Raw genomic sequence first — 13,272 nt, forward strand, 5'->3', positions numbered from 1 at the left:
GGCCGCGCGTCCACCCGCGGACTCGCTCCCGCGCCGGGGACTCGTCGCGCCTGGGGCGCCGCTCGCACCCACGGCCAGTCTGGCACGCGCACAAACAGGTGACCCCGCGGCGCAGGCGTGGCCGGACAGCGGCGTCCCCGGACGGCAGCGCGGAAAGGGGAGCGTGGGGCGGATCTCGGCGCCTGGTCGCCCCCTCGCGACCGCGCTTCGCTCGACGGCGGAGGGGCAGCAGCGGCCACCAGTACTCGGGCTCCTCGCCTGCGGGACGGCCTCGCGCGGGGCGTGACGGGCGAGGAGGGGCGGGGCGACGGAGCGTGCGTGCTACGGCATTGCGTGAGGGGAGCGTGGGGGCGTGGCGGGCGCAAAGGGGCGGGGCGACGGAGCGTGCGTGCTACGGCGTGGTGGAGCGGGGAGCGCGGGGGCGTGGCAGTGCGCGAAGGGGCGGGGCACGGCGCAGGGCGCGCTGCGCACGCGCCTGGGGCCGCCGCCGCGGGCGGGAGGCGTTGACGCCCGGCTGGGTGAGGATGACGGGAGGGTACTGGGGGCCGGGCCGCCTGCTGGTGGAGGCGGGGGAGGGTGTGAGAGGAGCCGCCGCCGCGGCGGACGCGGGGGCGTCTCGGGGAAGCCGGGCCCGGCCGGGCATCCGGAGGCGGCCTCTGACCCCTGACGCCGCCGTTTTCCCCTCAGGGCGGCGGCTCCCGCGCAGGCGCAGACGGGCCGCCCCGCCGGTGCAGGTGGGCCGACCGGACGGGACTGGGCCCTCCAGCAGCGGTGAGGACCCGTCTCAGCTCCCAGGCGAGCCCAGCCGAGAGAGAGCTTCGTTCTGGAGGTGGCCCTGGACCCCGGAGTTCAGCCCTCAACGGGGACAGCCATTCGCTAAAAATCTACCCCCCCCCCCCCCATCGTTAGGCAGCGCGGCGGGCTCCGCACGCTGACGTCCCGTTTCTCTCCTTCCCTCACCCAGACCCCTCGGGGAGCAGCTGTGAGCCGGTCACACGGAGGGATGACCTCTCTAGGCGGGGACGCCGTGTGAGCGGAAGAGACCTGTCAGCGTGAGTCTGGCTCCTGGTCGGTCCCCTGACGGCTTCCCCAGGGTGACACCGCCTCAGTGGCCGAGATCCGTTATCAGCCTGTAGCCAAGTTACAGAAACGCAGGACTTAACATGAGTTGCACTTCCCTTTGGTCGGGAACGTCTTTGAGTCACGTGGGAAAGGATGTGTTTCATGTGGCTCTCATGAGTCAGCTCCTAATATCTTTATTACCCAAAGGGCGAGGAAATAGGGAATCGGGTCGTGTCTTAGGGTGACCACGAACGTTTATAGTGGGAGCAGGTTCCCTAAGAGGTGGAGGAATGAATCTCATGATTGTCTTTACACTCTTTCAGATACTCTCCCCAAGAAATTGACTTTTTTTTTTTTTTTTTAATTTGGCTGCCTTTGGGCTCTAGTTACATCACACAATATCTTCCTTGCGACCTGTGAGATCTTTCATTGGGCCTCATAGACTCTCTAGTGGCTCACAGGCTTAGTTGCTGCGAGGCATGTGGGATCTTATGCTTGACTCTGTATGGAACCTGCATCTCCTGCGTTGCAAGTCAGATTCTTAACCACTGGACCACCAGGGAAGTCCCCCTAAGAAACTGATTAGAAATGGTGGAAGCAGGCAGTCCTCTGGTGATGACGCCCAGGCGTTAGCAATCAGTCATTCTGTTCTAGGGGAAATAAGTGATGTCTGTAAAGACCCCAGTTTGGATATGCATGGTCCGTGTGACCACGTGTGTCCTTCTGGCAGATGCAAACAGTAGGGCACTCTGAACACACCCTGAAGACGGCCCTCATCTCAAAGAACCCAGAGCTTGTGAAGCAGTATGAGCAGTTGGACCCCGGGGAGCAGCGCCTGCTTAACGAGGCCTTCCAGCCACGCAGTGATCTCTTTGGACCCATTACTTTGCATTCACCATCGGACTGGATAATCTCCCATCCTGAGGCTCCGCAAGACTTTGAAGAGTTTTTCAGTGATCTTCACAGAAAGAGCCCTTCTCCAGAGAAGCAGACTATTTACATACAGTGCATTGGTGCGTCTTGCCAGTACGCTGGGGTGGGTTTGGGTTTGTAATGGTGCTGTTGCCGTGGGCGGTTTGCCTTGTCCGTCTCATTCAAGTGGGCAGTTTTTATAATCATTTTTGACATTCGTTCCCACAGTGGAAGTTTGGTAACCAAACTGCCTTGAAAGAGAAGGTTTTATTTTGTTCAAAAAATTTTACTTATTTATTGACTGTGCTGGTTCTTCGTAGCTGCACATTTGGATTCTCTAGCTGGGGCAAGCAGGGCCTGCTCTCTAGTTGCAGTGCATGAGTTTCTCATTGTGGCGCCCTGTTGGAGAACGCAGGCCTAGGGCATGTGAGCCTCGGTAGTTGCAACACATGGGCTCAGTAGTCTCTGCTCCCGAGCTATCGAACACAGGCTCAGTAGCTGTGGCACATGGGCTTAGTTGCTCCCAGGCCTGGGGGATCTTCCCAGACCAGGGATCCAGCCTGTGTCTCCTGCGTTGGCAGGCAGGTTCCTTACCATTGAACCACCAGGGAGTCAGGTTTTCTCTCTCATCCGTGTTCACCTTAGTGAACAGTAACTATGTATTGAAAATCTAGAGTTGGTTTGTTCCTAATCCCACATTTCTAACTGTAGACTGAAGTAAAGACCGTTCTGATCATCTCCAAATCTCTCTTTAAATTTTCTTCTGTATCTGTCATAGGATTGCTGGGAAACACCAGAAGTATCAGTGAAGAATATTTGAAATGGCTCAAGGGCTACTGTGAAGCCTTCTTCTATGGGTTGACAGTCAAACTCCTAGAGCCGATTCCTGTCTCTGCAACCAGATGTTCCTTTAGAATCAACGATAGCACACGGAACCTTCAGATTCATGCAGGTGAACTGGGCAGCCTTACAGCTTGAATTGAGTAAAGTATATAGGTATATGGACACACACACACACACACACAAATATATCTTAAACATAATTTTTTTTTTTTTAATAGGGCAGATCCTGACGTTCTTAAAAAAGAAGAAACCCGAAGATGCCTTTTGTGTTGTGGGAATAACTATGATCGATCTTTACCCAAGAGACTCCTGGAATTTTGTCTTTGGACAGGCTTCTTTGACAGAGGGTATTCCTTTTTGACATTGTTGGTAGAAACTTGCTCAGCTTGAGACTCTTTGTGAAGATTTTGAAAGAGAAAAAATTCCAACCAATTACAGTTTTTTTCCCCTTCCAATTTGCAGTTTAGATGTGAAGGCCTTGTAGTAGTTCTGGTGCAGCATCGAGCCGTGGTGGAAAGGATGCTCTGGATAGACCCTGATGATCTGGGTCCGTTCCCCTTCCCCCAGCTTGGCCGTTCACTGCCAGCACCACCTTGGAGCTAATAATACCTGTTTCACTGTGTTGTTTTGAGATCATTTACATAAAATTGCTGATCCGTAGAAAGTGTGTACTTATGGTTGGCACATATGTAGACTTTCAGTGCAACAGATGGCGAATGGAGGTAGTTAGTTCAGTGACAAGGTGAATTAAATAAGGATATTTGAACTGTCATTAATGGAAGCAGAAATGTCGCTAATTGTTTTTCAGCTCTTTCTGTAGTTGTCTCTTTAGATGAGGTCGCTGTGCACTGATTTATAAGTGTGCGCTTCACATCCTGTGTCTCAGAACAGACGTTTTGTTATTTATGGTCAGCTTCGGTCTTTGACTTGAAATAAGCTTAACTGTGACTCACAGGGAACTCTGCCGTTTAACACTGGGGACGAAAAGGCTCTATAAGGAAGTCATATATTTGCCTATTTGGGTTTTTTTTCTTTTTTTTTGCCTTCTCTCCACTTCTCCCACCCTTCGATTTCTGCTCTTGTTTTTCTGCCTACATCCCTCAGGATCTAAGACAGGTTCGAAGGGGAGAAGTCCACTGAGCTGAGGGGCATGGTTGCCCACTGGCGTTCTGGGGGCAGGAACAGATAGCAGGGGCTGGGCTGTGTGAGCACAGGGTTCACAGAAAGACTGTCAATCTGGAGTGTGTGAGCCCCAGGGTGGCAGGGTAGGGAGCTCTCGCTACCAAGGGCTTCTCCCTGTCAGATCCCTCTCTTCCCCATTCGTCGGATCTGGGGCCCAGGATGCTGTGGGGCCTCTTTTTCTGCCCTTCCTTCGTTCTCGTTCTCCATTTGTAGTCTTTATAGTCCCTCAGCCCTACACCCACTAAGCCACGGGGCTTCCCAGGTGACACCAGCCGTGAAGAATCCGCCTGCCAGTGCAGGACACACAAGAGATGCAGGTTAGATCCCTGGGTCCGGAAGATGCCCTGGAGGAGGAAATGGCAACCCACTCCAGCTTTCTTGCCTGAACAATCCCATGGACAGAGGAGCCTGGCGGGCTGCAGTCTGCGGGGCTGCAAAGAGCTGGACACGGCTGAGCAGCTGAGCAGGAGCAAGTGCCCCCTCCCCCCCCCCCGCCGTGACCCCCTAGTGCTCTTGAGAGGCCGGGGTCAGTGCTGCCCTGCTGATGTGTTTGTATGAGCCTTCTATCGGGAAAAAAAAGAGTGAACCAAAAAGTTGTATGAGACAAATCCTTTATTATTAACCTGAGAGAAACAGAACCAGTAAACATTTTTAAACAATTTTTAAGTAGATATTGTTAACCAATTTATCTTAGCATTTGAGGAGGTCAGGAAGCATTCTCCCCAAGTGTTTCTGCTGCTTTTTTGTTCTCCAATAAGTTTCTTAAATTTTGCATGACGTGAGAGAAGATGTAATGAGGGAGCAGGGTGGGTGAGCCCTGCGGTGAGGGGGTCTCCTTACTGCAGGTGACTTTGTTCTCGGCAGGTTTATAAAGATCGGTGTTTTAAAATTGAGATATTTAATTACTAAAGGAAATAATGTATTTGTAGGATTACTAGAAAAAAAATTTTCTTGCTCAAGGTATTATGGGCTTCCCTGGTGGCTCAGTTGGTTAAGAATCTGCCTGCGATGCAGGAGACCTGGGTTCGATCCCTAGGTTGGGAAGATCCTCTGGAGAGGGAGTGGCTACCCACTCCAGTATTCTGGCCTAGAGAATTCCATGGACTGTCCATGGAGTCACAAAGAGTCGGACAGGACTAAGCAACTTGTACTTTGAAAGGTATTGTAGTGAAGTGTGCCAACTTTTGTTTGGTCAAAGGACGTCACTTGGGAGTGAGTAGGTTTAGTTTTTTTTAAACTTCTAGAATGCCCTCTTCCCTATATTTCAAATACGGAGGTAGGGTGAGGCGCATTCTTTTTGCATCAAATTTAGGTTTGACAAACTTAACTGTGAATTTATTTCCTTAACAAAAAAGTTCCGTATTACTTTCAAACTAGCAACTGAAAGAGAAGCCTGCATGAAAGAGACCATGTAGACCAGCTGGACTGTACAGCAGTCAGCCCCTGTAGCGTGAGCTGTGTGTGTGTGTTCTCCGCGTAGGGAGATGGCCGAAACTAGCCGAAGTGTCACAGGAAGTCAGTTACAGGCGTGTTTGTTCTGGTCACGGGTGCCAGCCATAGAGAGAGCCGTGCTGTTTACAGATGGGAGGATGGGGGAGGTTCTTCAGTCTGAAAGTGGGGTCCAAGTGTGGTCTCCAAGGTGTTGGGGGGCAGCAGCGGGCAGAGGGAAGAGGGAAGGACAGGCGCCTTAGGGACGTGCCTGCCCAGAGACCCGTTTCCCACAGTTTTCCAGAGAGAGTGTGAGCGCCTGTGGTTCTGAACCCTGCTGCTCCTTTTGGAATACTTGATTGGGGCAATTTAAGAAAATTTTTTTTTTTTTTTTGGCTGCCCCACGAGGCTTGCAGGATCTTAGTTCCTCAAGCAGGGATTGAACCCTGGTCCTTAGCAGTGAAAGTGCAGAGTCTAAACCACTGGACTGCCAAGGAATTCCTGAGAAAATTTTTTATGGGGAAAAAGAAAACAAACTCTCTGGAACTTTCTTTTTCTGAAGAATTGGACCTCAAGACCTCTGAGTTGTACAGAGCAGAGCAGGTTGGACAGCAGAAGACTCTCAGGAACCTGGGGCAGAAGTCCCCTTGTTGGGCAGACCTCCCTGAGCCCCGGGGGGCTGCGGGCATGCCCCGGCCAGGTGCCCAAGCGGGCCTTAACCGGTAGTTCCCCCAGAGGAGAGAACCTTCGTCTCACCCTGTGCTGCCTGTCGTCTTCCCCCAGGTGTGGGGATATTCAGCTTTGCCAGGTACGGCACGGACTTCTACAGCTCACACTACAAAGGCGAGCTGAGGAAGCTGGAGAGGAGGTCTTCGAGCGACTACTCGGTGTTCGATGACTACCAGCTTCCTGAGGCCACCAGTGTACTGCTGCTCCGCTCGTGCAAGGTGCGTGGCTCGCGCGGCGCGCCAGCAGTGGCTTGTAAGAGATCGGGGTCCTTTGACGTTATACACCCCCAGTCCTGAGGGTTGCTGTGTCAGTGACTTGGTGGTGTTTATACACTTTTGGTGGATATCGCTTGACTGAAATTATCAATAAAAACAATTTAAATGGGGACACTCTCATACTGACATGTACAGCATCTGGGCCTGTTTTTTGTCCTGTAACACAGAGCCTTGGCTGTACCCACCTCCTTACTGTTAGCTTAATTCCAGAGTTCATGGTCATCGAGTCAGGCTGCCCCATCGCCAGCCCCCAAGCCTGCAGGACCCCGCACCCTGGTTTCCCTTCCTGGAGAACAGGCCTCCCTCGGGCCTCTGCTGGCTCCCTCCCCGAGACTTCCCTCCCTGGGGCTCGGGCTCACCTCCTGCAGCTTATGGTCATGCTGCCTGTCCTGACGCTTGCCCCGCCCTGCTCGGGAAATCCTGTTTCCTTGTGTCTGTCTGCTTCATGGCTGGAGACACGGGCTTCTCCGCATTCACCAGGGCTGTGTGTTGGGGTCGAGAACACCACCTGATGGAACGATGGTTTCTAAGTAGAGCTGGCCCTTAAGCGGCATGGCTTTTAGCCGCGAGGGTCCACTCACACAGGTGTCTCTCTGACTCCGTAAGTACCACTACCCCGCATGGCCCGGGGAACCGTGGGTGCAGAACGCTGGCTGTGAAGCTGGAGCAGAGTCTTGACTGTGACGGTGTGGGGTGGGGCTCAGCTGTGCCTTCCCTGCTTTGACTGCTTGTCATCATGCAGATAGAGCCCCTCCCCTCCCCTGCTGCCCCGGCGTCTGGGGGAAGGGCTGCAGAACTGAGTTTCAGCGGGTCCCCCGTCTAGAACAGTGGTCTCCACCAGGGCGAGTTTGCCACCCAGGGCATATTGGACAAGTCTGCAGACTTCTGGTTGTCACAGTTTCACAGTTGGGGAGGGGGTGCTGTTAGCATCCAGGGGGTAGAGGCGGGGAGGCTAGTGCATAGGACCACCCCCTGACCCCCGGCCCTGCCATGGTGTGATCTGTGGTGTCCGCAGGAGGGAGGTGGAGAACCTGCTGGGGAAGCAGTGGAGCACAGAGAGGAGGGCGGGAAACATGGGCAAGTGAGGGGCCAGCAAGCAGGCCCCCGCGAGGAGCGGCGCAGAGCGGGCTCCTGTGGATCTGCTTCTGGAGGAGATCGCCTTGCTGCTGCTGACGCGGGCGCCTCCGTGTGGCTGTCTTGCAGACTCTTACCCACGAGATCGGACACATCTTTGGCCTCCGGCACTGCCAGTGGCTCGCCTGCCTGATGCAAGGCTCCAACCACCTGGAGGAAGCCGACCGGCGCCCGCTGGACCTCTGCCCCATCTGCTTACGCAAGCTGCAGAGTGCCGTCGGCTTCCGGCTCAGAGACCGGTACAAAGTAAGTGGGGAAGTGGTTACTTAAGGAGCAAGCGACCATTTGCTATTAGGCCCTTCTCTGGAGGTGATTTATCAGAGGAAGTTAGAGCAGAGGTAAGCAGGATGCTGTGGTTTAAAAAAAATGCAAAGAAAATCTTAACAGCTTTGACTTGCCTTATGCTTGGACCCCAATGAGACCTGGTGAAGAGGTTTCTGCATTTGCTGTTTGTTTAGGGCCAGAGCGCTTGCCTTTGCAGAACAGAGTAAAATGCTGAAGAGCAAAGTTCATGTTTAAAAACTAGAACTATGTGGAGGTGGTTTATCTGTCCAAATGTGGGGCAGCAGTGTGATATTCGTGGGGAGGAACGGATGGTGTTGAGGAGGCAAGAATGTCTCTATGTCCACAGGTGCCCACAAACATGTCAGCGTATGCGGCATCCCTGCGTGGGTATGGCCACCCACACGGGTGACTGCAGTCCCTGTCTGCACGTGTGTGTGCACGTGTGTGTGCCTGCCAGCCCAGTGTGCACACTTAACTTCAGGTGTGTACACACGTCCCCATGCACACTGCAGTGCCTCGTGGAACTTGTGGCAAGTTGAGAAAAGAAAATAATCGTCCTCCCACCTTCAAACACCCGTGTCATCCTTCTCATCTCCTGTCCCGTGTGTCCTGTGACTGTCCCGTGTGCTCACAGCGGGCGTGGCTCTGGTGCACACTCTTTGATGAGCATGATCTCTCCTTCACGACCAACTCTTATCAGGTGGAACATCTCCGTGGGTGGTATCAGTCACCCATGCAGATCACATGATTTGGGAGATCTGGTTTTTCTCGTGCCTGAGTCTGTTCTGCTGTGATTTGTTCAAAGATGCGTCTCTTCTCTGATTTTCCAGGCACTGGTCAGGTGGATTGATGCCGAGTCCACTGACACTCCTAGAGTTACTCCAAAACACAGTCGTGAGGAGCTGGTAACTTTGCCAAAACCTGTGGAAGCCTTTAAAGAGTGGAGGGAGTGGGTCACAAGATGCCTGGCTGTTCTCCAGAAATAAGGACCTTCAGTAGGAGTAATTCAAATAAACACGTGCACATCATGCTTTCGTTTGGCTGGAGTACTTCATTGGAATAAACGGATTCTGTGTTGTGTCTGGGCAGTGGAGTGGAGGTGTTTTTTTTGTTGTTGTTTTTTAACAGCTCCTGAACTTTAAACTATGGCTTATTTAGAATAAAACTCAAAACTCTCTTCTCTCTTAGTCTGGTCTGCGGGAGCAAGCATGTCATTTCCATTCTTCAAATATGTTTATGTCTCATGAGAGGCTAGGACCAGCAGAAATTAGTAAGTAAACAGATCCTATGAAAATAGCCATCTCTGACCTAAGAAAGGATTTCCAAGGAACATCATTTCTGGGGGTTGATTTCTGGCTCAGTTTTTAGAAAGAGACCTGGCCACATCACCTCCATTCACATGCCTTCTGCTTTTCTGCAATCTCGTCCAGCCTTGGGCCCGCTATGCCTGTTTTTTTCCTTTGCTGATGGTTAGCTGATCCCTGAAAGAAGCAACAGCTCACTTCAGTTTTCAGCAGCTCCACATGGGAGCTCCTCCCAGGAGTGTTTCCAGGCGGCATTGCGGGTGCCTGTCCTGCCCCGCTGTTGGTGCTTGTGGGGACGCCGGTGTTCACAGCTTTCACAGACGGAGTCCTTTGCCAGGGGTCTTGCAGATAATGTGTCACGATTGTTAGCCAGTCCGAGCTCATACTGCTTGCTGGCACGACAGGCTAGCAAATTGAGAGATGAGTTTTGGGGGCAAGGAATAGTGACTTGCTTCAGAATGCCAGCCAGACCAAGAAGATGGTGGACTCGTGCCCAGCAGAGTTAGAAATCAGGCTGCTTTTGTACTAAAAGGGAAGGGGGTGTGGGTGATTGTTGCAACTTCTTGGTGTCCGAATCCTTTGCTCTGGTAGCTGTCCAGTTAAGTCACATCACCACCTTACAAACCTCCAACACAACAGATGTTACTTCTGTTCTGCAGCTTTTCCTCTATATGAATAGAAAAGTGTTACACCTTTAAAGGTCAGAGCCTTGAAAACAGGCTTTGCTGTGTGTTTCGGGCCACAGGCCTGCACTTGGGGGCATGTGGGATCTGAGCTCCCTCACCAGGGCTGGAGCCTGCGCCCCCTGCAGGAAAGTGTGGTCTCAACCACTGGACTGATTGAGAGGTCCCCAGCATTCTTAGCAGCAACAGCAGCAGAGCATAGAGGTTAAAGGAAAGGAAACCGTTCCGACATGGACTCAGATTTGCTCTTCGATTTTACATAATGGTGCTTGCGGTTGTGTGTGTGGCACTTTTTCTTACAGCCTAGAGCAGGAGTTGGGTTTATTCCTGCAGTAATCTCCCACTCCTTTGTGTTAATGTTTACATGAGTGAGGGGCAGGGTGGGGCCAGTTACCTGTGCATCTGCCAGAAATGCTCACATCAGGCTGGGAACATGGGCTGGATGTCCAAGTGGGGAGCAGGTTAAAAAGTTGAGACCAAAAAAAAAAAAAAAGTTGAGACCAGACGGAGTGCTGGATCCAGGAAATCTAGAAGCTAGAGCAAATCATGTGACCCGCATGCTGGCAGGTGGAGTTCCCACTTCTCGTTTAACCTGGAGGGTGAAACTAAAGGTAATTTTTATTTTCTCCCCTTTACACCTGAATCCTAGCACTGCTATGATTTACGTAGAACGATTTAAAGCACATTTTAGAACGAAATCAATGGCTTCGCCTCCAGTCTTCTGCTCGGTCAACCTCTAGTCATTTAGAAAACGGTGGTTTGTCATTAAAACTAATTGGAGGGCAGAGACCAGGTCTTCTGAGAAACACTGCAAAGGGGACCCAGGCAGCATGGACTCTGATGGATCTGCTGTGGGTTTTATTTCCTCCCGGAATTAATACTTTAGGTCTTCTCCATTCCCTTCAGTTTCCTTTCACTGCCCTGCAGCGTGAGCACAGTGTTAGTCCAGTAGGTCAGCTTTAGCTGCAAACCTGAAAGAACTCAGATTCGACTAAATGTGTAAGGGGGCGGGGCTTCAGTTGTTCGTGAAGACGTGTCTGTCTGCACTGACCGCACCGTGAGACCAGCAACAAGGTCTGTTACAGGTCTGCTCCCTCCCGTCGCAAGCTGCAGTTTTGGCGTCTACTCTGCGATCGTCACTTGGGAGTTGTGTGTAAATGCATTGCATTTACTTTTGGAACACTTCTTAGGGTTAAGTTAAACAATACTATTTGTTCCTTGCAATTAAAGTTAAAACACTATGGATAAATGTAGTTTTTAAAAATGATTCTCGATGACAAAAACCTATGCAGTTTTTGCTCTGCAAACGCTGAGCCAACAAGATATTTGAGAGGAAAAAAAGTAACTTTCCACCGTGTGAACACCATTCTAGAAAACTGAGTCCGAAGCGTTCCCAGCGGCGCCCAGGGACTCGGCAGTGTCCCTCGGGTCACGGAAGGGGCGGGGTTCAAGTTCAGGCCGCGGGGACTCCACAGGGAGGCCGAGCGCCGTCCCGACCCCGGCCGCGCCCCCGAGATACCCGCGCCGCGAGCGCGCGCTCCCGCATCCCGGTCCCGCGCCGCCCCCCGAGGCCCTCGCCTCCCCCGCCCCGCGCAGGAAGCGCCCGGCAGCTTCCGCCCAGGGCGCCCGGCCCGGCCTGTCGCCGCTGCGGGACCGGACCCGACCCAGCGGGACGGCGCGCAGCCGCGCGCGGAGCCGTGAGTGCGTCCGCTCGGGCTCGGCCGGCCGAGGCCAGGCCTCTGTGCGTCAGCCCTGCCCACTCTTCGGTGCCCGTGGGTGCTCGGAGCGGCCCCGGCCCCTGTGCCGTTCCTGGAGGCCGTGAGCGCGTGCGGACGGAGGCGGGTGACATTCACGCGACGGCGTGGCTCCGGTCCTCAGTTCATCCCGTGTTATCAACAGGTGACCCGCGCGAGCTCCCTGAGGGAGTTTACGTTCCGTGTGTGTGTTGGGGGGAGAGGGCGGAGAACTGAGGCGGGTCTCGTGCAGGTTTGATGTTTTACGCGGTGTTTGTCATCGCGGTGCTGTGCGCTGCTGTTTGGAACAGATTCTCTCCTACCTGCGACTTTGGACCCTGAACCACGTCGCTCCTGCTGCCCGCCCCCAGCCCTGATAACCACCGTTCTATTCCCTGATTTTAGCAGCTCTGCTCTCTTCGGTCCCAGACGGATGTGATGTCCCACAGTGCTTGTCTTTCTCCGTCTGACTTATGTCACTTTACATCATATTCTCAGACTAAGGCTTCAAATTCCGTGTGTATTTTGCTGGGACGGTGCGTCTGGGTTCCCAGTGGCTGCATGTCCAGCGCTGGGCAGGTCCGATGGCTCCTGGCTGCTGTGTTGGACAGTGCTGTGCTCAGTTATGACCGGTTTCCTGTCTGCATGGGAAGGTGTCCCTTTGAAGTTGAGTTAACAGGAGGGTGAGGCTTTGGGAAGGAAACGGTTGCGGGGTCTTCAGTGTGTGCAGACAGTGTTCATATAGGCTGAAAGCTGGGGGTCCCTGTGAAGAAGGCTTCTGGAGTCCCCATGAATGTGCTTGGGGGACCTGCTGTGATTCCCTGGAACAGATGGGTTTTTTTTAACTCTCTCTTTCCATTGCCAAGGGCTTCCTGCGTCCTTTTCAGTTTTGGAAAGCGAAGTTGCAAAGTGTTGATAATGTGGAAACAAGCTCAGGCTTGTGTGAACTTGTGTGTAGTTATACCAACAGCCGAGATGACCCCAGAACTCCCTCACACCAAGCTCTGCTTTGTCTTCACTATGCTGCATGACCTCATAAGAAGGACAGCACCACAAGCAGGAGACTGAACTGATCTTTTTCAGATTGTTTATAGAAGAGGTTGGAAGAGTAAACTTTCTTTCAACCTCTTTTCAAGTGGGACCATCTGGGGCTGCTCAAAGTCAGAGAAATCCCAGTGCTTTGCTTTAACACCAAAGAGAGAGAGACTCAATACATAGAAAATTACTTGCTCCCTGTTGAACCACACGGGAAAGGAAGCATCCTTGAGGGAATTCCCTGGCTGTCCAGTGGTTCGGACTCCAGCCTTTCACTGTGGAGGGCCCGGGGTTCAGTCCCTGGTCTAGAAACTAGGATCCTGCCTGGTGTGGCAAAAAAAAAAAAAAAAAAGCGATAGAGAGAGACATCATGAAAGAAAAAAGTCTCCTGGAAAATAGCTTGCGCCGTGTTAAGTCATTTCAGTTGTGTCTGACACTTTGCGACACCCTGGACTGTAGCCCACCAGGCTCCTTTGTCCACGGGATTGATTCTCCAGGCGAGAATACTGGAGTGGGTTGCCATGCCCTCTTCTAGGGGATCTTCTTGACCCAGGGATGGAACCCATGTCTCTTAATGTCCTCTGCATTGGCAGGCGGGTTCTTTACCACTAGCACCACCTGGGAAGCCCCAGGAAAATGGCTTAAGTCCAGCAGGCTACAGTCCATA

At 52.8% G+C, this 13,272-nt stretch overlaps 2 protein-coding genes across 13 annotated transcripts in view; both read left to right on the plus strand.

Annotated features, from left to right (window-relative positions):
* The first annotated feature begins 424 nt into the window (after window positions 1-424).
* On the plus strand, window positions 425-8,878 carry AMZ2 (archaelysin family metallopeptidase 2). Of its 10 annotated transcripts, none has more exons than XM_055574969.1 (8): window positions 425-518; window positions 965-1,068; window positions 1,793-2,075; window positions 2,753-2,926; window positions 3,036-3,164; window positions 6,211-6,374; window positions 7,635-7,811; window positions 8,681-8,878. In XM_055574969.1, exons 3-8 carry the CDS (start codon window positions 1,793-1,795, stop codon window positions 8,834-8,836), a joined length of 1,083 nt encoding a protein of 360 aa, XP_055430944.1. In that variant the 5' UTR covers window positions 425-518; window positions 965-1,068; the 3' UTR covers window positions 8,837-8,878. The 10 variants fall into 10 exon arrangements, 8 of the variants coding, with proteins under 8 accessions (XP_055430944.1, XP_055430940.1, XP_055430943.1 ...); XM_055574965.1 differs by having other exon boundaries at window positions 432-518; window positions 965-1,052; XM_055574968.1 differs by lacking the exon at window positions 425-518 and adding an exon at window positions 709-829.
* Window positions 8,879-11,407: 2,529 nt separating this feature from the next.
* The window catches only part of ARSG (arylsulfatase G), a 103,065-nt gene continuing 101,200 nt past the window's right edge, over window positions 11,408-13,272 (plus strand). For all 3 annotated transcript variants that reach the window (XM_055574973.1, XM_055574975.1, XM_055574976.1), the window contains exon 1: window positions 11,408-11,736. The gene's annotated coding sequence lies outside the window, so the exon portion shown is untranslated. The remainder of the gene's footprint in view (window positions 11,737-13,272) is intronic.

This window comes from Bubalus kerabau, chromosome 4, assembly GCF_029407905.1.
Source record: "Bubalus kerabau isolate K-KA32 ecotype Philippines breed swamp buffalo chromosome 4, PCC_UOA_SB_1v2, whole genome shotgun sequence".
Lineage (NCBI taxonomy): Eukaryota > Metazoa > Chordata > Mammalia > Artiodactyla > Bovidae > Bubalus > Bubalus kerabau.

Excerpts from the sequence above, each read along its gene's own strand:
- AMZ2 (XM_055574969.1), top strand. The coding sequence starts at position 1,793 with ATGCAAACAGTAGGGCACTCTGAACACACCCTGAAGACGGCCCTCATC. Across the intron at positions 3,165-6,210 it reads ACAGGCTTCTTTGACAGAGG|GTGTGGGGATATTCAGCTTT; the intron begins GTATTCCTTTTT and ends GTCTTCCCCCAG. Across the intron at positions 6,375-7,634 it reads TGCTGCTCCGCTCGTGCAAG|ACTCTTACCCACGAGATCGG; the intron begins GTGCGTGGCTCG and ends GCTGTCTTGCAG.